Here is a 26,083-nt window from a genome sequence, read left to right as displayed (position 1 = left end):
GGACCACTGAGAACACAACCTTTAAGCACTAAATGCCTTATCAAAGAACAAGAAAATGTCTTAATAGGTATGATGGATTTGTTTAAGGGTATTCTAACTCTCACTATAGTTTTTGAAAATAATGCAAGCATTACAATACAATCCTTAATGAATGCCAGGAGTTTATGTTTTTAAACCTTGTCAGCCATTCCTGTTTATAAAAGATACCTTTACTATGGCATTATTTTTTGATCGTGGATCATAGAAGTGCATATTGGAGAAGGTAGTGCCTAATTTTATTTATTTATACCATTTTTCAAACTAATTTCTAAAGCACTCAAAAAAACAAATCAACTAAAAATGCACAGAAGCATTTAAAAGCAGCAGAAAATAAAAACAGAGGAATCATAAAATACCTTCCAGAATCAAAATGTCTTCAAATGCCATCTAAACATGGGAAGAAGGGAGCCTGTTGGATCTCCCTGGGAAGAAAATTCCACAACTGTAGTGCCAATGTTTAGAAGACCATGACCCCTAGTATGCACCAACTGGATGTTTACTAATAATGGGCAGGTTCGTGAAGGTAAAAATGATAACCAGGTCTCAGGCCATTTAGGGCTTTAAAAGGTATTACCAGCCCTTTGAGACTGGAAAAGAATGAGTAACCAATGCAATTCATGTAACCAGTTCATTGGTAATCAACGTCTGTCATGTACCAGTAACAAATGCAGATCATACAATTCATGTAATATGATCCAACCACCTCACTCCTATCAGCATCCTGGGGGCCATATTGTGTACCAATTGTAGTTTCTAAACTGTCTTTACAAGCAGCCCCACATACAGAGCATTGCAGCAGTCCAGCCTGGACGTAACAAACGCATGGGGTAACTGATGGATGGATGTACCTAGCCTCAGTTAATACCAGATTACTCTTCAAAGATGATGCAGATTCTGGACCATCCCCCCAGACTACATATTTGATTCTTCTGGAAGAGTGCAACCCATTTTTGCATCTTCCCGCTGTGCCTACTGGAACCCCCTGCTGCAGTCTGACCCCCTGGATGCTTTAAGCTCTTACCCAGTGGATGCCCTGCCATGGATTTACTCTTCTAGATTTACTCTTCTACTGCTGACAGTTCCTTCTCCTCTTCTCTATTTGACTTGGTAGACTTAAGGTTTTCTCCTGACTTTTCTCATCATTCCTCATCTCTTCCCTCTTGCTCTGCTTTTTCTCATCTCCTCACCCCACCCCCTTCTCTTTCTCTCTCTCTCTGTGGTCTAGCTGCAACCAGATCTTATTGTAGCTTCCCCATGCTCAGTCCTTTCCCTTCTGGAATAGCCTTCAGTAACTTGACTGTGATTTTTAATCTTATTGCCTCTCAAGATAACTTGTTTACATGCCAAAGTCTTATCTTTCCCCACCATTCTTGGATACCCTGTGGGGATACCCCAATATCAAGAAACAATACCCTAAGTTACCCACACTGTACTCCTGTTAATTGGATAAAATGTTCTAGTTTCTGAGCCGCTATACTGGATTGACAGAAGCATGCTCAACAGCAGTAACATAGCCAGCTGGGGCTGCAAAGAAAGAGATTCCTCTAGCAGCAGACTAAGTTTGCCCAGTCATCCATTATTCCAGAGGCGCTTACTCCCAGAACATGGAAATACGTTCAGACAAGATGAGATAAAATTACTTGATATTCATTGTAACATAATTACAATAAGTAATTTAAATCATAACAATTAATTATGATTGCGAAACAGAACTTGTTTTTGACAGTTCTAGGACAATGCACTGTTTGAACTGAGTTATTCTTTAAACCAATGTGTACAATGAATAATATACTGAGGTAATTTAAAGTTGGTTCAATTAATATTTCAGAATCACTGAAAAATAGGATATCTGTTTTTATATTTACCTTTTATTACAAAACATATGGCCATTAGTTTCTTAATACTGGTTTTATATTCTGACACAACCGTTATTGTATGCATCAACTAACATGGATTAATATTAAATGAAAGCTTGAACTTGAAAACTTGTCAGTCAGTGAGGCTGCTGAAGAGGTGCACAAATTTTTTTAAAGACATTTGGACGGAAGACTAGAACCAAGTGAGTATATATTTATGGAAGAAAAAGACATCACCAGCATTTGGTAATTCATCCAATAAGCAGTAGGACAGAAAGAGGATTTTTGCCTGCTCTTGCAGTAGGGGAATAACAAGATTCTGTACGAGTCCAATACACACACAGGTCAACCAACACTTAATTTACAGAAAGACTTTCCACATTCCAAGCCTGACTTTCCTGAACAGTTCTAAGACCTCCTTTTGGTTCTCAGGGTTAAGTTGACAGAAAGTGGTCAAACATTTATTTAGTTATTATAAATACATATGTAATACAACATAAAAACATGTAACTGAATTGTATTTTGATTTGTAATTGTATTATATTTTAATGGATTATGCTTTTGTTAGTTGTCCCAACCCTTTTGTAATAAGGATGGCTATACATCTAAAAATAAACGAAGGTATTACACTCAACAGCCACCAACATCATGCTAAGCATTTGCTTTTTTGGTGGTAGTTGATCTTTCATAATATTCATTTGAACACAGGTCAAATGTATCAGTCAAAGGTCAAAGTGCCTAAAGGTAATAAAAGTGACCACAACATGCTTTGGGCAGGACTGATCTTCATTAATGGATAGTACATCAGCATGATGCTTAGAAAGCTATAGTTGCTTTAAAGTGCTGTATCTCAAAAGCCATCTACAACTCCAAAACTTACAAAATCAACCTTGTAATTTTATCCACCTCTTCATTTCAGCCCTACAGAAAAAAAACACCACATGTGAAGCAAATACACTGCTGGAACATGGGGAGTACACTCACTGAAAGGTAGCTGCTAACATCCACATTATCGGTGATGGTCTGGCGTTCTCCCCTCTGATTAATCTTCCTAAACCTTCGCCGAGATTGTCGAAGGGGCACTTCCCTTTGCAGGATGTTGTCTTCATTCTCTTTTGAGTTATCCACCTGGAACACATGTTCAGAATCCTGATTAAACATCCAATTCTTCCATATCATTGAAAGTCTATGCAATCTTAAAAAACTCATGAGTAAGTCTCAATGCGCGCTTGTCATAGGACAGCCTATGCACATTTCTGAAACTAGAGCTACACGTCTTCAGTGTTATTACAATGACTAGGGAGGCCACAATTTCCTTCCCGGAAACAGAGTTTCAAAAAAAAAAAAAAAAATCCTAAGCAAGCCTACCTAACCAGCAGTAAAAACTGTTCATTGAACTCCAATGCTGTATTAAAAAATTAAATAGTTACATAGTCACAGGGTAAAATATGTCAGCTTGGTAGTTTCATATTTATGCTATTACTTACTGCAAATAGTATTATGTTTTTAAAGGTTGCTTAATGATATGGTTAGAATAAGATCTATTTTAGAAACAGGACATACTAGATACATTTCATTTAAAACTGTACTATTAGGCACTAGGAACTACCATCGAAAACTCAATTTCTCCCTATCACACTCAGTTATTTTCTCATTTCTAGTCACTACTCACTAATACATTCCAGTATAATACTAGAATATAAAGCAAAACCCCCACATTTTTTTAAAAAGGTCCAAATGTTCAATACCCAGAATTGTTAAATCCTTAGCTACAGCCAAAAATCGACAAATCAAAACTTTCTGAAATAGTGTTTTGAACCATATTAGCTCAGGCAGACTACTTGCTTCCCTTCATGCTCATTTACGCTATAAAAAGCAAGTTTTATCTTCACATTTCCTTTTGAAATCTCAGCAGGAAGTAGCAGAGACAGACAAATGTATACAAACAACAACTGTCAAGAGTAACTATGCAGTACTTTAACTGTATTTTGTACACAAGGCAAAAGGCATGTACCAAGGAAAGGAACACATTTATTTCCTTAGATTAAACCACCAATGCAACTGAGCGGAATGTGACAAGAATTAGGAACCTAGCAGTAAATATATGTTCCTAAAAGCACTTATATGATTATTGTTTTCAAAACGGAAAAGAGTCTCACTGTCCTACTCTACAAGTGGTCCACTACAGAATTGTGTTTCTCTTTGCAATCAACAGACGAATCAGTATTTGAAACAATAGTCAGTCACAAGGGGTACAATCCAGTCATAGTTAAGCACTTTTAAATCCAATTAATTTCAAAAGGAGAATTAAGCAGGTACTTAAAATGTCTGCTACTGAAATAAATGGAACTTAAAAATGCTGAATTTTGGATGGGCTGTATCAATTTTTTTTACAATACTTGTTTGAGGAACAGTCTGTGGAAAGAAGAACATGTTTATGCATTTATGAGAAAAGTTATTCTTATTTTTTTTCTTCTGCTGTTAAGGCTACTGTCACACACGTGGCTTTCTTCCACTCAAAGTGCCACAATTAGCTTTTCTCAGGCTAGTTTACTAGCTGTCACGCTATGCAATAAAATGTTGTCATAATGTCATGCAAGAGGCTATTCCTGGTTGCAGTAACAGAACCTGGAGTTCAAAAGGATGCACGTAGGATGGTTACCAAATACAGCTTACCACACATCATGCATTAATCAGACCATGTCACCCAACTTTATACTAGAAGCTTGTTAACAGTATCTTCAAAACCATCTTCAAATCTGAAGGGCTGCCCCGCAGATAAAAGAGCAAATATGTTATTTTGTTCAGAGAGTAGGACAAAACCAATAGGTTCAAATGATATGGGGATACTGACTACAACTTTGTTGGAATTTCCTGATGGTATGACCTGTTCAACACTGAACTGCCTCAGAAAGATGTGGACTCCGCCTACAGCAGGGCTGGGCAAACTCCAGGGCTTGGGGGGCCACATTAGCTGCCTTGGAGCCCTGCGGGGGCCACACCTCTCCCCCCACCACTGGAAGTCCCAGTAATTCCACTGGGAAACAGGGAGCACAGAGAGCACACATCTTGTTTCCCAGCAGTATTGATGGGATTTTGGAGGCAGCAGCAATAGAGGCAGCGGGAACTGGAGATGCACAAATGGCCTTGGCACTTTTGCCTGCCAGAGAAGATTACAAGCACAGACTGATTACCACCTAGCAGGGATATTCTAACAGCAGATTTCCTGTATCAGCAGGGGGTTAGACTGGATAAGGTTTGAGATCCCTTCCAGCTCTGATTCTATGTTGTTGCAACCATTTTTGTTGCAATTGTGTTATAAAATACACATTTAAGAACAACTTGTGAAACTCTGCACTGAGAACACAGTAATCGCTAATTAGTAATAATTTGACTGTTCAGGACAAAGTCGGGGGGACGGTGAAGGTTTAACATGCAATATCTCATAAAACCTTTCAGTAAACTCTGACTTGATACTGTTATTGAAATATGGCCACTTACTGCTGTTTGTTCATGTATATAGCATTTAATATAAAAACTGGTTTACAATTGTCACACTATATCCTCAAAACAACCCTGTAAAGTAGACCACTATGCTTTTCATTTGAAATATAGGAACACACATGTAGGACCAGCAACAAAATACCGCAAAGTAGAGTCCTCCTATTCAGTGTTCCAGCCAGCCCATGCTCTCAACCAAGATATTCCATTCTATTCTCCCCTTTCCAGGTTCTCCAATTTTCCCCCAACAGACCACAGAGTTCTGTGGCCACTGAGTATGCTCAGTCTTCATTGGGCTGGTTTCCCCTAAGCCTGCTGATACCTCTACTCTTGTGTGTGTGATGGTGCCATTTTGGCTACATGAGGATCAGCATTGGAGACTTAGTTTGTACTATATAGGTTCATTTCTCCAGAGATAATTCTGTGGCTCTCCACATATAGATTCTCCAGATCAACTTCTAATACTCTATATGCTGAGTATGCAATGTTATTGCTGTTTGACCCAAACCCTGAAAATATCTCAAGTTTCAAGATATTTCAGTGAGAACTGACAGTTCTTAGCACCTTCAGAATCAATAACTATTATTCTGTTCACTTGTGAAAACACTCTATTGTTTTTAAGGAATTATGGGGCCATGGCAAAGCAGCTTTCAAACAGAACGTTTTTTAAAAATCCAAATACAGACTGAATACTATGAAAGAAAAGGTTAAGTATGTTTGTTACCAGAAAAGCAAACACAATGAACTAATAGCAGGAACTATAGTAACTACGCCCACCTGCTTCCTTCAGATATTGCCAGCACTATGGAACTGAAAATATAACCAGAGGAGCTGGAAAAACCCCTATAACAAACATCTTTTGTTGGAAATTTGTCTTGTATTCTGTACTATAATGCTTCCAGGCACTGTAGTATGGGTAACCTTTCTATGCTACATAAATACAAACTTGCAGCCCAAATGTCAGATGAAGTTCTCTTGATTTTGTGGCAAAGCAGCCAGTGCAAAACCTACTCTAAAAGAAATGAGGTCAAAATTGATTGACATCTAGCACACTGGAACTTTCAGTACTAAGAAATAGTGCAAGCACTGAGCAAAATTCATAGAAAGACCTTACAAGAGATAGACGTTCAAGTTAAACTAATTATAATTAGCCTTCTTTTCTAGCAAAATGTTCTTGATATTCTTTTCATAAAAAATTAAGAAGCTTCTTGAACTTGCACTTCTAAAATAGGACTGAAAGCAATGCTGCAATTCTGCAATACTTATTATCACAAGAAAGCGTCAGTAAATGAATAATCAAAGATCAAACAACATGTGTTACCCAAATTGTGGAACACGTCCTTTGAAGTAAGGAACTGAATGTAGCTTCTCCACTCACGCTGAGTTTATGCATTTATCTTGCTTAAATAACAGGGATGACAACAGGATTCTTCAAGGAGGTAGATTTTGGAACAGCTTCATAAACTGGCACTAGTCTAACTGCCTATGCTAAACAGAAGTTGCCTCCAGGAAAGGAATGCAGTTCACATTATGTCCTTAGTGCCAGATAATAATTGAACTTTGGGGGGAGGGGAAGGAAAACTGTGTGAGAGAGAATGCAATTATATCTCCAGGAAGAAGATAAGCAGCTAAGGTTGTCCTGTGGTTACAGGAGGGATGAGCAGCTGGTGGTGTCTGGAAGAGGACAAGCATTACAGAGTACCACTGCTGGGGTGGGTAGGTAGACATCCACTACTGAGTGGATGTTGGCAAGGGATATGGAGAGCAACAGGAGTAGCCACCTTAACGCTGTTCCCACTGCACAATGCTTCAGTGTGACCTCCCTGTCTTCCAAGGAAAAAATCAAGAGTGACTTCCTCTGGAGTGGAAAGGTCTGCACTGTAAATCTCAAGTGTTGCAAAGAGATCAGCTACAAGGTACTTCCACAAGACAAAAGAGAAATGTCTGTATATCATGGCGATGCAACCCAACTACCTTGGGAATGAGTCAATGGCCCAGGTGGTTGACAAGATTTCTCCTTCTGTGTCCCTCCAGCCACATAGAGCCAAAGAAGTTCCCTGGTTTTGAAGGGAGTTGTACTGTGCCCATCTTTTGGCAGAAACAAATCCTAGCAAACTAACACAAAACATCAGAAACAGTAAGAACATTCATTGGCAGCAAATCAGGTTTCATAGATGAGCTTCTTAGCTATCACAGCAAAAGCTCTCCAGAAATCATACAGCTGATGGCAAAAAGCTATAAGCTTAATATTTAGTTCAAAGAATAGTCAAAAGCTAATAACTATAACCATGTCAGAGATCAATACAACTTAGTTTCCACGTTGCAATCTACGGTTCAGAAGGCAAGGGGCTCGAATGATTCCTGGTGTAAACCATCCCAGGCAATCAAAGGCAAGGATTCTAGAAAAAGACCTAAGTAAATCCACACATGCAGAGATATAGCCCAACCTTGAAACCGTCATTGTTATCTCCCGGCTACATGGGTCAAGGCCTATCAAATCGAAGCATCAAAACATAGGTTAAAGAGTAAGCCCAAAGTAAACCCAAACACGCAGAAATTTTGACAACCATAACTTCCACTTTGGTATCTCTACACTACATGGATCAAAACACAGAAAAATCGAAGTGTCACGACCAGTCCAAGCCAGCAGGGCTTCTGGGCTATCGAAGATGAAGATACACAATCCACAGTGAACAAGAATTCAGGGTCTATGAAAAGTATAACAATACCTTCCCTGACAGGTTCTTAATGATTCAGAGATCATATAGACAATTCAGATGAAACAGACTAAGTCTTGGTGAGAAGTTTTCTTAAATCTGGGGCCCGATCCACTCAGGGCCCTCACTAACCAGATTCGAAGATACCAATATGACTCAAGTCTATTTGTGTGAAAGAATGATACGAGTTTACTGATAGAAAATGGATGCAGATAATGAAAGCTTAAAGAAACCTTACACAAGCCCCTTGATTTGCAGTCCAGTCACTCAGGTTCTCATGAAGTGACAGGCATGGTCCCAAGGGGGCTGTTTCCTGAGCAGGTGGCATACCACCTCCTCTCCGTTGAGAACAACTGAGCAGGCCAATCTGCTCAGGATTTGATAGGGCTTTTCTCATCACACTGTCAGAAGACACCCATACACCCCTCCCTTCACCCAGAAAGAGAAAAGGGGGCACCTCATTCTTGGCAGAAAAACAGTTCTCATAGCAAAGAAAGAGCATCCTTATCACCTAGAAGGTACACACTGTACAAAGCAGGCATTGTGCATTATCCATCTCTTGTTAATAGCAGGAAGTGCTGATCTTCACTGTATGCAAATACAGCTATGTGAACCAACCATAACTTCATAAAAATTGCCCACTGCTCTAAGAAATTAGTATATATATGCCACTAGACACTGCATATGACTGTGTAAATTCACACCTGACTCCTCGCCACTCTTGTGAAACCAAATCCAATACAGAAGTGTTTCTTGCAGCGCAGACAGTGGCACTATATGATGCACAATAAAAGATGGACATTAAAAACAATGTTCCATACCAAAGTTCCCAGCCTGGGTATCGGCTTAAAAGCAAAGGTGGGTCTGCACTAATATACCCCCTAACTGACAGGGGATCTTAGCCCATAAACAAAACCTATGCCAAAAAGGGCATTCTTATTCTGCCCTCTGGAGTTGACACATCAATCTGTGTGGTGCCTCTGAACCCCCCACCCCTTCTGCTATTTTCACATGGAGAGGCTGTTAGGTATCTTAACTATAGGCATGAATTCAAGGTCAACCAATAGCAGCTGGACGGAGAATCTCACTCCCCTCTGCTTTCCTCTGAGAAAACTGACAGAGATAAGCTCACATTTATTCTGACATTCCACAGGCTGAAACGAGCCCAACTTCATCTTGCCATTACATGAATAACTAGGAATAGCCAAACTCTTAGGTATAGCCAAACTACTGAACTGGGCTCCAAACTCTCCCAGACCACTTCTGATCAGATTCTGACTGAAACTATAGACTGGACAGGAGTGGGGGGCAATGAAACTAGCGGGATGATTAAGAGTGAAGTTGGCAGAAAACTTGGAGGAAGTCCAGCCAAACATGGGCTACAGCCCATTTGAAGGGCTATTCCATGTTGGTGATGGCAGTCAAGAACTCATAATCTGCCACCATTGAATCCACATTGACAGGTCTTTAAAGTAGTCAAAAGCCTATTACATTCTGGGCCATGAGAAGAAACTGTAAACCACTTCGTAGCCTGTGGTGACCAACCTGCACAACACTTTGAAGATAAAATTGTTTGTATCTGTGCCTACTTTGATGCCATAGTTTATACAGGTCTAGTTGATATAACTCTGGTCTCTGCTTGTCCAGTTATAATAGATAATTCTCAATCTGTACAGCCTGAGGATGTTTACAGAATCTTAGCAAGGTGAAAGCTACCACATAGGTGCTTGACCCTTGCTCTTCCTGGCTTATAAAAGCAGCCGGGGGGGGGGGGACACGACTTGCCAAGTGGTAAAAGTAGTGAATGCCTCTTAATGAGGCATGAGTCCATCATACCTAACAGAGGCAGTGGTGAGACCTTTGTTTTAAAAAAAATGTTTCCCTGAACATACTGGGTAATTTCCACCCAGCGTCCAATATTCCATTTGGGGGGAAAGTGTTGGAGCACATGGTGGCATCTCAACTCTAGGTGTTCCTGGATGAGGCGAATTATCTTGATCCATTTCAATCTGGCTTCAAGCCTGGTTATAGGACACAGACTAAGTCGGTCACCTTGTTGGTCAGTCTATGGCAGGAACTGGACAAGGGGAACATGTCCCTGTTGGTTCTGCTGGACCTCTCAGCTGCTTTCAGTATCATTGACTATGGTATCCTTCTGAGTTGTCTTTATGTGATGGGACATGGAATCATTGTTTTATGGTGATTCTGATCCTTCTTGGAGGGACCATTTCAGAAGATGGTGTCAGGGGACTCCTATTTGACACTGTTGCCACTGGCCCATGGTGTCCCTCAGGGTCCCATATTGTCCGTCCATCCTTTACTCTTTAACATATACATGAAAAAGCTGAATAAGGTTGTCTGGAGTTTGGTGCCACCAGTATGATGATAACTCTGTCTCTCCTTTGCATCTGAATCCAAAGAAGCTGTTTTAGTTCTGAATCAGTGTCTGATGTCAGATATTTATTTATTTCTACATCGCCCAATAGCCGAAGCTCTCTGGGTGGTTCATAAAAATGTCAGTAACGGACTGGATACAAACTGAAGCCTAATCTAGAGGTGCTCTTGATTTGATCAGTCTGGGTGAACAAACTGAAGCCTAATCTAGAGGTGCTCTTGATTTGATCAGTCAAAAGGCACATCAGGGAATAGGGATTTATCTGTGCTGGATGGGGTCACATTCTTCTTGAGCACCCAGTTTTGCAGTTTGGGTGTACTCCTAGATTCAGTCCTGAACCTGGATGCCGAAGTTTCAGTGGCCAGGAGTGCATCTGAATATCTGGAAAAGTCTTAAGACAGTGACATATGCTTAACCATGTCCCATTTGGACTGGCCCCATCACTTCCTGGCATATAGAAGGGGAAGAAATGGAAGCAGTGACAGATTTTATTTTCTTGGGCTCCGACATCACCGCAGATGGTGACTGTAGCCATGAAATTAAAAGATGTTTGCTCCTTGGGAGGAAAGCTATGGCAAACCTAGACAGCATAGTAAGAAGCAGAGACATCACCTTGCCGACAAAGGTCCATCTAATCAAAGCTATGGTTTTCCCAGTAGTAACGTATGGTTGTGAGAGCTGGACTATAAGGAAGGCTGAGCGCCGAAGAATTGTTGCTTTCGAACTGTGGTGCTGGAGAAGACTCCTACGAGTCCGCTGGACTGCAAGGAGGTCAAATCAGTCAATCCTAAAGGAAATCAACCCTGAGTTCTCATTGGAAGGACAGATACTGAAGCTGAAGCTCAAATATTTCGGCCACCTAATGCGAAAAGAAAACTCATTGGAAAAGACCCTGATGCTGGGAAAGATTGAAGGCAAAAGGAGAAGGGGGCGGCACAGGATGAGATGGCTAAATAGCATCACCGATGCAATGAATATGAACTTGAGCACACTCCGGGAGAGAGAGGAGGACAGGAAGGCCTGGCGTGCTATGGTCCATGGAGTCAAGAAGAGTCGGACACAGCTTAACAACTGAACAACAACAACAACATGCTCTATGTGGGGCTGCCTCTGAAAAGTGTTCAGAAATAGAGAAGGAACAAGGATAAGAAGGAAGAGAAGCAGTTTGGTTTAAAGCAGTAATCCCCAAAGGGGCAAAATACATAGAGTATGGAAGACATGAGGACAGGCAAGCTGTCTGTGCAAACCGTATGATGCAGTGGGTAGAGACAGCATCAGACTTCTAGGTCCGGAACAATGTGATGGCAGTGACAAGCTTTTATTGATGTAGTAAAACGTTTCTGAAGTACTGATCTAGGAGGAACTCTGGCAGTCTCACATCTTATTTTACCTGTCTGGGGCACATTAGATTTATTTGTTTTTTCTCGTTACAACATAATCCAAACCCTGAAAACAATTGAAAAATCAAAAAGGATTTGGAATTAAAGAATAATTTGGAGAAGATTTCCTACTCTATTCCATAGTAAAAATACGACAGGAAAAGACACTGCTATTCATGGTATTACAGCCCTATGGTATGTAAGCTGGTTTGTTGCTGATGGGCGTTTTAACTGATTGGGTGCTCTTTATTTCATTTATTGCTGTGTTTTAATTGTTTGTATGTTTTAATCACAATTCTGATTTGTTTGTATGTTTTAATCACAATTCTGGTTTTACGTGAATTATATTATTGTAAGTGACCTTAAGCAGAATTTTTGGCAAAAACGCGGATATAAAGCTAATGAATTAAATATTAAAATCACTGAGAGGTAAGAAGGATTGTTCTCATAGCAGAACTCCTGATTACCAAGGGAGGTCAATGCGTTTCAATATATTAGTATTATAATATATTTAATAATATATTATTTGTAGAAATAAAGGCTCAATTTAAAAAATGTCTTCCTACTAAGAAGGATTGTTTGCAAGCTATACATTCCAAAAGAGACTATCAAAATGTATGAGCACATGCCTCCCTACTATAGAAGTAGGCAAAGAATATATCCAAAAATATTGGAGCAAATACCTAGATCAATGGGTTATACAAAAACATTGACCAGAAAGCTAGCATGTGGTGACTACTGTAAAACGACATGACTTCAAGAAAGCAAAGGCTTAAAAAAACCACATACAGAGGAGATGATCTCCCATGTAAGAACTGATAACGATACATCCAAAGAAAATATAAGGTATCTGATATTTTCAATAATGTCTTACTGGATCCAGCTTTAACCTGAACTTGCTGCCAAGACACGAAAGGAGTTAAAAAATAATAATAGGTCACAGGCATATATCAAAGCATCAGCATTGGACAGTAAGCCATTAAAGCACACTTGAAAGGCTCAGATTTCCTAAGCCCTATCTTAGGTTTTAAAAAATGAAAGGCATTCTATAAATTAGCCTTTTTAAGTGAAGCATCCCTACCTCTTTATAAAACAGAGATTAAGACCCATAAAAAGAAAAGTATTTTATTTCTGAACTGCTCTTACAGCTGAGTACCTTAATACATTTTTCTGTACTTCAAACTGAAAGTTCCAGCCTATGCTCAGAGAATATGCTGTAGAATTCTATTCTGATAACTTTTTAAATATTTGGAAGTGGTGAACAAGTCTTATTTCAATTTGCTTGGTCTTCTCCAAGATAAACACACACACAATCTCTTAGACAACACTAAGATATAAGGCACTGCAAAACCACAAAATGAAAAGTTGTGAATTATGTAGTGCATAAGCTAATGAGTGACAGGAACAGAATAAAATTAAACTGCACCACATGCATCAGGGGAAGATAAACATATTAGTTATCAGGATATCTCAGGATATCTGCAGATTATAAAAGGATTATGAGCCAGTAGTATGATATCGTGTCAATGCACACAAAATGCTTTATGATAAGTAAGGCATCTCTAATAGGGACAGGGAAACATTGGTACAGGGCACACAGAACTCATAATATACAGTATTTGCTATTCTGTTACCCCATTAACTCAAGCTTTGATTCATATAAGAAATGCCTAAGAGTGAATATAACAGATCAGGGAATGGCACAGAACTGTAGTAGAAAGCTCTGTAGTTACAGCCAGTGAACATAACAAAGAGTATTCCCACCTCTTCATGAAAGTCTCAGAGAACCAATTTTAATGGTCTACTCTTACCACAATCATTTCAGAAGGTTCCAATACAATACACTCGCAACCTCTTTTTCCTCCAGATTGCTTGCCAAAACTGAGGAGAAAAAAGAAGGCATGTGTTAATATACATTAACAGTAAGCAACAACAGATCAGAGATAAAATACAGTAATAATTACTATCATGTGACACAGTACTTTAGACTATATTTGACATGACCATTTAAGAGGCAATATAAGTTTCTGATACGCCATCAGCAGGGTGCAGTTTGTTTAACTATCACTCTGACAAATCATCAAGAGCTTTACCTTTTCAGCATGCAACTCCTTTGCTGAGGGAACTGCACCGGCAAAAAATATGCGAGTTAAGATACACTGTAAAAGATACTTTTACAACACTGTAAAAGTTGTGAAGCACATGAAAAAATAATTTCCAGACAGGCAGTCATGATATGACAGTTGAAAAAAAAACAATGAAGACCAACATTATGTCATAAGCTTTTGTGGACTGCATGGGATTCATGAGCTGTTGTCCTGGCCTATATACACATGGTGGAGGGAGGGGAGTAAATAGTGAGGTCAAAGGGAAATATAATGCAGGAAGTACAAACAAGTGACAATAATGTTATTATCAGTGGCCATACACAAAACAGTTGTTGTTGATAACGCAAACATCCTGGCATTGGGTAAGCTAATTAATACATGTAGTGTGATAAAAACAACAACAACCCTTTATACATGAAAGACTGACTAATTAAAAAACCCACAGAACATAAAATTCAACCTCTTGATTAATTGTAGTTCAGCAGTCTCTCATTCTACTCTCCCTCTGAAGTTCTTTTGTTCAAGAACAGCCATTTTAAGGTCTGCTACAAAGTGCCCTGGAAGGCTGAAATATTCCCCCATGTTTTTTCTCATATTGGCATTTCTTTTCTCTTTTTTTAAAATCTATTTTTATTTTATTTTTATAAATAAATAAACAATACCAGCAACATAATCAGAATCTTCAGTTTCCAACAATACAGTATTCTGAGGGCGGGGGGAGGGAGGGGAGCAAAAGAAGAAGGGGAAAAAAGAAAAAGAAAGGGGGGTTATATCTAAAAGCAAACCAAATATCCAAATATAAATCCAATTACAGATTATACCTATACAGCACTCTTCCAAAAATTGCAGGTATTATTAGATCTTCAATCCGCTGCACCACAAACGATTAACCTTATCTTTCAGTGTCATAACCTCAGTCTTATAGCAAAGGAACAGGGGCAAACAATCCATTTCCACTGGCCATATATTTCAATTAACACATATTAATAAACATCAACGGTTTAGCCAGCAAGGAATAATAGTAATCATAATCCCATGATGATGATGATGATGATAAGAGAAAGAAATTTTTTTAAGAAAAATAAAAAATAAAAAACAAAAGCAAACCATTTGTGTATTTTAAGTAATATCATCTCTACCAATATATTTATATGTGTACACACACATATAGACACAAACAGGCATTTTATTACAATACAACAAAAAAAAAGGAGAAAGAAAACAGAAATATGCAAACATTTACTCTGCCATATTGCCTAGACATCCTATCAACTATAACCCAAGCAGCGCTTCAAAAGAACAGTAAAGATGGCTAAATTCCAACTTAGGGGACTGAGAGAATTGGTTCCCTTTTTTTTAATTTTAATACCACTAAAGAATGTCTCTGCAGCATCAGGATTTAAAAACCTTTTCATATGGCTTTCAAAAAGAATGCAAAATGTAGCCGGATATTTAATATGATATTGAAGGTCAATTTGCTTTGCCAAACTTCTTGCCTTGGTAAATTACTTTCTTCTGTCAGCGATTTCTTTAGTATAATCAGGCAAGAGCATAATCATGTCATTTGCTGGTCCCCACCAAAGCACACCTCGTTCTCTTGCCAGACGCATAAGATACTTTTTTGTAGAGACTCGTGAAACTTGAACAATAACAGTCCCAAAAGTCCCTTTAGTGCCACATATTGAACCAGGAACACGATATGCATGCTCAATATCAAGCAGAAATTATGAGAAGCTTCCATGGCAGTTTCATGAGCATTAACCCGATCTCTGAGGGCATTAGCCTTCGATTCCATCTTTTGAAAAGAGATATTAATTAAGTCCACAGGCCCTTTAAGGGCAATGATAGAGTTCTGAATTGTTTCAAGCTTCTTTGACTGCGCTGATAGCTGAGAAGACATAGTTTTTATCAAAGCAAGCAACTCCTCTTCATCTCTGGCATTTCTAGAAACCTTTGCCAAGGGAGTAATTGGGGGGTAGATGACATTCCCAAGCCTTTCTTTTTTTTCCTTTGGTACTGCCATCTTCCACTTTCAAAAGCACAACAAGCAAATATAATTGCAGAAACAGAAAAACAAACACTTAAGCAGATTTAATTGCAAGTCCTCAGATATTGCTGGTAGTTTAAATTCAGAAATTATTTTGGAGCCGTCTGTCCTTATGTCTCCTAATTACTTAGGAGTTCCAAACAGCGTTCAGTAGCGTCTAACCTCAGATTCCAGCCCCTCTGTTTCTCCGCAGAAGCAGCTGTTCTTCCAAGATTTCATCCAGATGGTACTGTAAGCTTCCCCTTTTAATTACAGGGGAAGATAAAAAGGTTTCTCAACCTTTTCATAGCTGTTTGAGATAAGCAACCCACGGAGCTCCGCAAGTTGCAGCCAGGACAACATGGCTCCGACCGGATGTCCTAATATTGGCATTTCTAATGTCCATTTATTCTTTTGCATAAATGTCTTGCTTGTCCTATGTAGCGTGCAGAAGAGCACTGCTGGCAGACTATGGCACACATCATATTGGAAGATAAGCAAGTGAATGAACTCCTGATATTGTAGATTACCTTATTAGGGGCGGAAACCAATGGGGCACTTATACCTCTGCCAATTCTCTTGCGCTCCCTGATTCTGTTGGGCAAACAGTGGGTCCTGCCAATTCTGTTGTGTGAGCTGGACCTACTGCTTGCACAACAGTGATTTAGCGCTTCCCAAAGGGAGCCCTGAAACAAATGGAAACACTTGTTTCTCTGGGGCAGGTTAGCGGAGCTCCCTTATATGTGAACTCCGCCAACATGCCCCTTTCCAAAAACAAGCATTGTTCATTTGCAATTGCCCCAGAAGCGCTAAATCTTCCTTCTGCAAGCGGTGGACAAGAATTGGAAGGGCATAAGGGAATCAGCGGAGACGTAAGTACCCCACCGTATTCCGCCCTGTGTCTTGCAATATCACTGAACGAATAGACATGGGAACAGAGTTGGCATCTGGATTTGCTGCAGGGTCTGATCCCCGTGTTTGTAACTTTAGTTATGTGACCTGCGATAGCCTTATTAAATGCCAGGTGCAATTCTGCAAGCTACATTGCCTCAGTTTATGCAATACAACTCCTGTGAACACAAGAAGCCAATGAACTGGGCTTATTCTGTATATAGTATAATAATCACTGTGGTCACAATCAAATACACCACCAGAACATCTTAGAGCAAGGGAAAATTCCCTAGTCTCACAGAAAAAAAACAGAGGTGTACTGACTAACCCCTTCATTGATCACTGCCTTGTTGTGGCGAAGGGGCTTGCGTAACTCAGTGAAGCCATAAGCTATGCCGTGCAGGGCCACCCAAGACGGACAGGTCATGGCAGAGAGTTCTGACAAAATGTGGTCCACTGGAGAAGGAAATGGTAACCTACTCCAGGATTCTTGCCAAGAAAACCCCATGGAATGTATCACAAGGCTAAACGATATGACGCCGGAAGATGAACCCCTCAGGTCGGAAGGTGTACAATATACTACTGGGGAAAAGCAGAGGGTATTTCCAAGTAGCGCCAGAAAGAGGGAAGCGGCTGGGCCAAAGCCGAAAGGACACTCAGCTGTGGATGTGTCTGATAGTGAAAGGAAGTCTGATGCTGTAAATTACAATATTGTTTAGGAACCTGGAATGTAAGATCAATGAATCAAGGTAAGCTGGAGGTGGTCAAACATGAGATGGCAATAAGATTGAACATCTTGGGAATCAGCGAACTAAAATGGACGAACATGGGTGAATTTAATTCAGGGGACCATTATATCTACTACTGTGGGCAAGAATTAGGGATGTACGAAAGTCACTTACCTTGAACGAAATTTGATTCGCGGTGGGGGGGAGGCGCTCCGTCCCTCCCCCCCTGAAATTCTGGCTGGGGGGGGAGGCGCTCCGTCCCTCCACCCCCGAATCCTGGCCGGCCGGGCCGCAAATGGCGACGGCCGTAGCCACCGCCGTTTGCGTCCCTGCAGTCAGCCATGACAGGCTACGTAAATGTTTACGTAGCCTATCATGGCTGAGTAAAAGAAAACCGTACGTACGCAAATGGCGGCGCCCATGGGCGCCGCCATTTGCGTTCCTTATTTTGGCACGTCTAGTCTACGAAACATTTACGCAGACTACGGCGAAAATAAGGGGAACGCAAATAGCGTAGCGTCTACGCTATTTGCGTTCCCCTTATTTTCACCGTAGTCTACGTAAATGTTTACGTAGACTAGACGTCCCCAAATAAGGAACGCAAATGGCGGCGCCCATGGGCGCCGCCATTAGCGTACGCGCGGGGTTGTTGTTTTTTTACTCAGCCGTAATAGGCTACGTAAAAATTTACGTAGCCTATCATGATATTTTTAAAAAATCTAGCCGTGATAGGCTACGTAAATCTTCATGTAGCCTATCACTTTTTTTTTTACTGGAAATGGTGGCAGCGGCAACCGGTCGGAAGACCAGCCGCTGCAGGCACCGCCGAACCGCCGCCGCAGCCAGGAGGATTCGCCCAAGGTAAGTCCCGTCCTGGGGGGGGGGAGCAGACCGTTTCACCACCAATTTCGGGGGGTCGAATGCACTGGCATTCGGCCTCCCCGAGATTCGTGGCGAAATTCTCTGACATCCATAGCAAAAATCCCTTAGAAGAAATGGGGTAGCACTCATAGTCAACAAAAGGGTGGGAAAAGCAGTACTGGGGTACAATCTCAAAAATGATAGAATGATCTCAGTACGACTCCAAGGTAAACCATTCAACATCACAGTAATTCAAGTCCATGCCCCAACTACTGAGGCCAAAGAAGCTGAGGTTGATCGGTTCTATGAAGACCTACAACACCTCCTAGAACTCACACCAAAAAAGATGTCCTCTTCATCATAGGGGACTGGAATGCTAAAGCAGGAAGTCAAGAAATAACCAGGGTAACAGGCAAGCATGGCCTTGGTGTACAAAATGAAGCAGGACAAAGGCCAATTGGGTTTTGCCAAGAGAACACGCTGATCATAGCAAACACTCTTTTCCAACAGCACAAGAGGCGACTCTATACATGGACATCTTGTTGTTGTTCAGTCGTTCAGTCATGTCCGACCCCGTGGACCATAGCACGCCAGGCCTTCCTGTCCTCCGCTCTCTCCCAGAGTGTGCTCAAGTTCTTATTCATTGCATCGGTGATGCTATCTCGCCATCTCATCCTCTGCCGTCCCCTTCTCCTTTTGCCTTCAGTCTTTCCCAGCATCAGGGTCTTTTCCAGAGAGTTTTCTCTTCGCATTAGGTGGCCAAAATATTTGAGCTTCAGCATCTGTCCTTCCAATGAGCACTCAGGGTTGATTTCCTTTAGTATGGACTGGTTTGACCTCCTTGCAGTCCAGGGGACTCGTAACAGTCTTCTCCAGCACCACAGTTCGAAAGCATCAATTCTTTGGCACTCAGCCTTCCTTATAGTCCAGCTCTCACAGCCATACGTTACTACTGGGAAAACCATAGCCTTTGTCGGCAAGGTGATGCCTCTGCTTCTTACTATGCTGTCTAGGTTTGCCATAGCTTTCCTCCCAAGGAGCAAGCGTCTTTTAATTTCATGGCTACAAGAAAGTAAAATCTGTCACTGCTTCCATTTCTTCCCCTTCTATATGCCAGGAAGTGATGGGGCCAGATGCCATGATCTTCATTTTTGTAATGTTGAGTTTCAAACCAGCTTTTGCACTCTCCTCTTTCACCCTCAACAAGAGGCTCTTTAGATTCTCTTTGCTTTCTGCCATTACGGTGATATCGTCTGCATATCGGAGGTTGTTGATAATTCTCCCGGCAATCTTAATTCCGACCTGTGATTCATCCAACCCGGCATTTCTCATGATGTGCTCTGCATATAAGATAAATAAGCAGGGTGACAATATGCAGCCTTGTCGTACTCCTTTCCCAATTTTGAACCACTCAGTTGTTCCATGTCTGGTTCTTACTGTTGCTTCTTGACCCTCGTACAGCTTTCTCAGGAGACAGGTAAGGTGGTCTGGTATTCCCATCTCTTTAAGAATTTGCCACAGTTCATTGTGATCCACACAATCAAAGGCTTTAGCGTAGTCAATGAAGCAGAAATAAACGTTTTTCTGGAATTCTCTTGCTTTCTCCATGATCCAGTGAACGTTGGCGATTTGATCTCTAGTTCCTCTGCCTCTTCGAAACCCAGCTTGTACTTCCGGTAGTTCTCGGTTCACATGCTGCTGAAGCCTAGCTTGTAGGATTTTGAGCATCACCTTGCTGGCATGTGAAATGAGCGCAATTGTACGGTAGTTTGAACATTCTTTGGCATTGCCCTTCTTTGGCATTGGAATGTAAACTGACCTTTCCCAGTCTTGTGGCCACTGTTGAATGTTCCAAATTTGTTGGCATATTGAGTGCAGCACTTTAACAGCATCATCTTTTAGGATCTTAAATAGCTCAGCTGGAAAACTGTCATCTCCGCTAGCTTTGTGGTTACTAATGCTTCCTAAGGCCCACTTGACTTCACTCTCGAGGATGTCCGGCTCAAGTTCAGTGACCACACTATCATGGCTATCAGGGACATTCAGATCTTGCCTGTATAGTTCTTCTGTGTATTCTTTCCACCTCTTCTTAATCTCATCTGCTTCTGTTAGGTCCCTGCCTTCTTTGTCCGTTATCATGCCCGTCTTTGCACAAAACGTTCCCTTGAGATCTCCGATTTTCTTGAAAAGATCTCTGGTCTTTCCCATTCTGTTGTTTTCCTCGATTTCTTTGCATTGTTCATTTAAGAAGGCCTTCTTGTCTCTCCTTGCTATTCTCTGGAACTCTGCATTCAGTTGGATTATCTTCCCCTTCCTCCCTTGCTTTTCGCTTCCCTTTTTTCCTCAGCTACTTGTAAAGCCTCCTCTGACAGCCACTTTGCTTTCTTGCATTTCTTTTTCTTTGGGATGGATTGAGTTGCTGCCTCCTGAACAGTGTTACGGACCTCCGTCCATAGTTCCTCAGGCACTCTGTCTATCAGGTCTAATCCCTTAAATCTATTCGTCACCTCCACTTTATATTCATAAGGGATATGATTTAGGTCATAACTCAATGGTTTAGTGGTTTTCCCTACATTCTTCAACTTAAGCCGAAATTTTGCAAGAAGAAGCACATGATCTGAGCCACAGTCAGCTCCAGGCGTTGTTTTTACTGACTGTATAGAGCTTCTTCCTCTTTGGCTGCAAAGTACATAATCAATCTGATTTCGATATTGACCATCTGGTGATGTCCATATCCCCTTCATGGATCACTGCCTTGTTGTGGCGAAGGGGCTTGCGTAACTCAGTGAAGCCATAAGCTATGCCGTGCAGGGCCACCCAAGATGGACAGGTCATAGCAGAGAGTTCTGACAAAATGTGGTCCACTGGAGAAGGAAATGGTAACCTACTCCAGGATTCTTGCCAAGAAAACCCCATGGAATGTATCACAAGGCTAAACGATATGACGCCGGAAGATGAGCCCCTCAGGTCGGAAGGTGTCCAATATACTACTGGGGAAGAGCAGAGGGAATTTCCAAGTAGCGCCAGAAAGAGAGCCAGTGTAGTGTAGTGGTGAGAGTGACGGACTGGGAGCCGGGAGATCCGGGTTCTAGTCCCCACTTGGCCATGGAAGCTCACTGGGTGACTTTGGGCCAGTCACAGACTCTCAGCCCAACCCACCTCACAGGGTTGTTGTTTTAAGGATACAACGGTGAGGAGGAGGATAATGTAAGCCACCTTGAGTTCCTTGCGAGAGGAAGAAAGGCGGGGTATAAATGCAATAAATAAATAAATAAATAAATAAAGAGTGAAGCGGCTGGGCCAAAGCCGAAAGGACACTCAGCTGTGGATGTGTCTGGTGGTGAAAAGAAAATCTGATGCTGTAAAGAACAATATTGTTTAGGAACCTGGAATGTAAGATCAATGAATCAAGGTAAGCTGGAGGTGGTCAAACATGAGATGGCAAGATTGAACATCGACATCTTGGGAATCAGCGAACTAAAATGGACAGGCATGGGCGAATTTAATTCAGGTGACCATCATATCTACTACTGTGGGCAAGAATCCCTTAGAAGAAATGGAGTAGCACTCATAGTCAACAAAAGGGTGGGAAAAGCAGTACTGGGGTACAATCTCAAAAACGACAGAATGATCTCAGAACAAATCCAAGGCAAACCATTCAGCATCACAGTAATTCAAGTCTATGCCCCCACCACTGAGGCCGAAGAAGCTGAGGTTGATCGGTTCTATGAAGACCTACAACACCTTCTAGAACTATGAATTTATCATTCACCTGTAGAGCACAGATGGCCCAGAGTTAACTCAATTTTTATTACCTTGAAGGGAAATTACTTAAAGACTCAATAAACTTTAAGACTCAAAAGATCAAATCCTCTTCATTCTGCAATTCTCACCTTCAAACCTTTCCAAAAGCTTAGGCTTGTCATCCAAAAGACAACTGCAGGAGAAATTCAAGTAGTGCCAATATGAAAGTCCACTGAAATGACTGAAAGCTAAACAGAATTAGCACTTTGTACAACACCTTACATTTCATTAAATCCAGGCACTCTATTCATTAAATCCAGGCGCTCTTGCATTATGCCACTTTTCCAGATTTTCCCTCCCCCTGCAGGTAACATGCAGCCAGCACCTGCCAGAAGCAATTGGAGTAGAGTGGTGAGAGGAGGGCATGTAACACCTGAAGCTGACTGAAGGCTGACTGGAGCTCCAGATTGATGCTGTTTTCCACTCGCCTCCCAGGTAACATAAGGCCAGTGCCTGCCAGAAGCACAACTTGAAGGGCAAGGACCATACGCCTCTTGTCCCATGGCTCTTCAAATGGGCCCTCCAAAAACCACAGGAAAGTGCAGAGAGAGACTAACCATTGCTGCATCACCCAGAGCAGCCATGAAAGGACAGCAGGTGGCTGTGGTAGATCTATGCAGACTCAGAAGCTACAAGCACCACCTGTGAGGGCAGCAAAAACATTCAGCTGTAAAGAGATAATTTCAGGGCACACTGTATGTCTGTGATCCTTCTCCAGGGACAAGCCAAGGAAAGTTGCCTTTCTGGATTGCTCCTTCAGGTGGGGACAGGGGTGAGGAACCACTCTCCTTTGTCAGAGACCCCAGGAAGAGAGGAATTTCTGGAAACAGGGGATATACTGTATGTGCTGTCTCCTGAGGGAATACTAAACAGGGTTGGATTAATACTTAGGGTTGGACTAATACTTAGGAAAGCTGTCTCACTCGGCTCTCACATGAACAGGTTGTCTCTCACTCACTCTGCCTCTGAGTGATGGTTATAGGGTGGGGTGAGAGGGCAACTAAGACCTGTAAGGAGGAACTGAGTGAGACAGCTCCTCAAAAAGCAAGCTGTCTCCTACTCACTCTGCTGATCTATTCAGTTTTAGGCTGTATATCTATATCTTCTCTGCTCTCTGTAGGATCAGGAAATCACGCAAAACCCTCAAAGGCTTGCTGTAAGCAATTTGCATTACAATTTGCAGATGAAATTGCTCACATTCATTCCAACTTGGATGTCATCATATTGACAGAGTCAGAGATGGATGCAGCCAAGGTTCCATCTAATCATGTTGTTCCATCTAATCATGTTCCATTTAATCACAAGATTTCAACTTGTGCAGCCTGATGATGTGGACAAGTTACTTGGATATGCGAGACCCACCACCTGCTCTTTGGATCCATGCCTTTCCTAGATATTAACATCTGCCAGGACTGGGGTTATCATATGGACCTCAGAGGCTTCCCACTGCACTTGAGGCAGCAGTTAAATCCTTGTATTAAAAAAAAACCACGAATTTGGATCCCTTGATTCTGGATATTTCTTTATTTAATATATTTATTAGCTGCCTTTCAAAACCATCGTCTTTCCAAGGTGTTTTACAATATAAAACAGGCAATCTCAGTATCATGTTAAAAAAGCAATGTTTTAATGCTACATTTTATCTTATTGTATTGTTATGGGATTGAGGGTTAGCCTAAATTATCTCTTAATTTGCCTCAAGCTAAGTGATTGCCTCCAAGATTTCTTTGAATGGATTTTCTACCCCTGCAGATTAGGGATGTCAGAGAAGTCCACATGAATTTTAAATGAGATCGAATTCTGACAAATCCGGTCCACGGAATCCTTGGAACGGGGCGGCCCGGTTCACCCAGACCAGAGCTCATGCGGACCCTTTTTTGTCCACCGAATGGCAGATTTTACAAAAATAATCACAAAAAGAAATCTGTAAATCGGAAATGGAAGAAGAACGTGAACGGCTTTACCCTTTTTACGACAGTAAATAGACATTTTCCCTGTGACCCGAGGCTTTCTTTCACTGGGGCTGAATTGCGAAGTCCACGGAAATCCTCCATCTTTTCTGTTTATTGTCTGTGGAGGTGAAGTGAGGTGAGGTCACGACAGGTCCGGTGAGGTCAGGTGAGGTGAGGTCAGGTGAGGTGACATCAGGACAGGTCCGGTGAGGTCAGGTGACCGTAAATTACATGGGGAATCCCCGCGAAGGGCTTTACCCTTTTTACGATAATAAATAGGCATTTTCCCTATGACCCGAGGCTTACGTAGACCGACGGCGGGCGCGCGAAAAGGATTTTTCGGCAGTACTTATGGAATTATATTCATAAGTTCGGGGAGCTGGGGAAAAAAATGGGGGAATCCAGGGCATGCAGACGGCAAAACGGGGCAGCCCTCGGCTCTGCGGAACCCTCACGGAGCGGAGCCGCTCCGCAAGGATTCCACAAGAGAGGACCGGATTGCTCCCCGCCCCCGTGGATTCCCCACCAGAACAGATGGTGGGGAATCCGTACATCCCTACTGCAGACTGACCAAGGCTTGGACTTGTTAATAGTCCTGGCAAAGTGGCCCAATACCTTATCTTTGTTAAGGAGGTTAACTGATCGCTACCAATAGATGTCACAGAATGACTAAGAAATGGTCAGATGTTCTGGAAGGAGACAGTCATTTTAGAGAAAGGGAGCATGTCTTTATCCCCCACACCACATCTTCTCCACCCTTTTTTTGGAGATGATGTCATCAAACCATTTGTGTTTTAAAAACCAGACTGGCAGTTTTGGAGATTGGCAGACTGAGAAGATCAGAAAGCTGGGCTGGCTCTGGGAGTATCTATGATGTTGGCTGTTGACATAAGACCAGTAAACCTTGGGGCATCTTTCAGAATATTTAATGCCATGCCTCTACCTATTCTCAACCTGTATATTTTGTGAAAAGACACAAACATTACAAGACACCATAAAGCTTCATGTGACCTCACTCCAAAGAAGACCAAGCCTAGTTAAGTGTTGTACAACTGAAATTTCTTACCACTCAGAGAACTGAGGTCCACATAACAATATTTGTATTGTATTGTTCTATTTTGTTAATTGCTTGTTTTCATTTTGTGAGCCACCAAGAGAATTTTTTGTACAAACTTAGAGTGCAATCGTATGGCCCCTAGAGTCTGGGGGGCCATAGGATACTTCAGATTCCTGGATCCAAGGTCAGAGACAGTGATCTGATCTTAGACCCAGGAGTCTAAGCTCCCCGCCCCCTTGCAGCTGGCATGGAAAGAATTGTACTGGTAACCTCAGAGAGGACAGAAGGGGGGCGTGCCATTGGGCAGGGAGGGGATTGGGGAAGCAGGGATACAAGCAGTCACCAGCCTTCCCCAGCCTCCTTCCCTCTCCCTCCCCGATACCTCAGCTAGCTGGGTGAAAACACCCGTCTAGCTAAAATGCAGAGCAAGGGGCGGGGGAGGGTGGAGTTGAAGATCACCTCCATGCTCCTGCTCTGCATAGGATCCCCGTCAGTCTCCGAACTCAGAGGCTGACAGGAATCCCAAAACGACTGTGCCCTTAAAAAATTAAATAGATATTCCAAGTGTTTCAACACAATGGTTTCCAAACCACATTTCTTCTCACAAGTACCACAGAATGATTACTATATAACCTGATTACTATATAAAGACTACTGCGTGAAGACTACTACCAAAGACCTGGGTGAGCAATTCAAACCAATATCCATATAAACCATTTTAAAAAAGAAAACTTGGTGAATAATCATGCATTTGCTACAGCAGTACTTT

General features: G+C 41.7%; 1 protein-coding gene across 8 annotated transcripts in view; it reads right to left on the bottom strand.

The window, feature by feature from the left end:
• Positions 1–26,083, bottom strand: part of RAPGEF6 (Rap guanine nucleotide exchange factor 6) — a 213,981-nt gene that overhangs the window by 151,299 nt on the left and 36,599 nt on the right. For 7 of the 8 annotated variants that reach the window (XM_084838888.1, XM_084838894.1, XM_084838893.1 and 4 more), the window contains exons 5-6: positions 13,699–13,768; positions 2,880–3,023 (exon numbers count right to left, since the gene is read on the bottom strand). The exons of the other annotated variant lie outside the window; for it this stretch is intronic. In XM_084838888.1, coding sequence (XP_084695014.1) covers positions 2,880–3,023; positions 13,699–13,768 — 214 coding nt within the window. The remainder of the gene's footprint in view (positions 1–2,879; positions 3,024–13,698; positions 13,769–26,083) is intronic. 8 annotated transcript variants of the gene reach the window in all.

The sequence above is a fragment of the Heloderma suspectum genome, chromosome 2 (assembly GCF_057233095.1).
Source record: "Heloderma suspectum isolate Gila_16-S chromosome 2, 16-S_ref, whole genome shotgun sequence".
Taxonomy (NCBI): domain Eukaryota; kingdom Metazoa; phylum Chordata; class Lepidosauria; order Squamata; family Helodermatidae; genus Heloderma; species Heloderma suspectum.
Note: the sequence above shows the minus strand (reverse complement) of the source record. Positions and strands in the feature narration are given on the sequence as shown.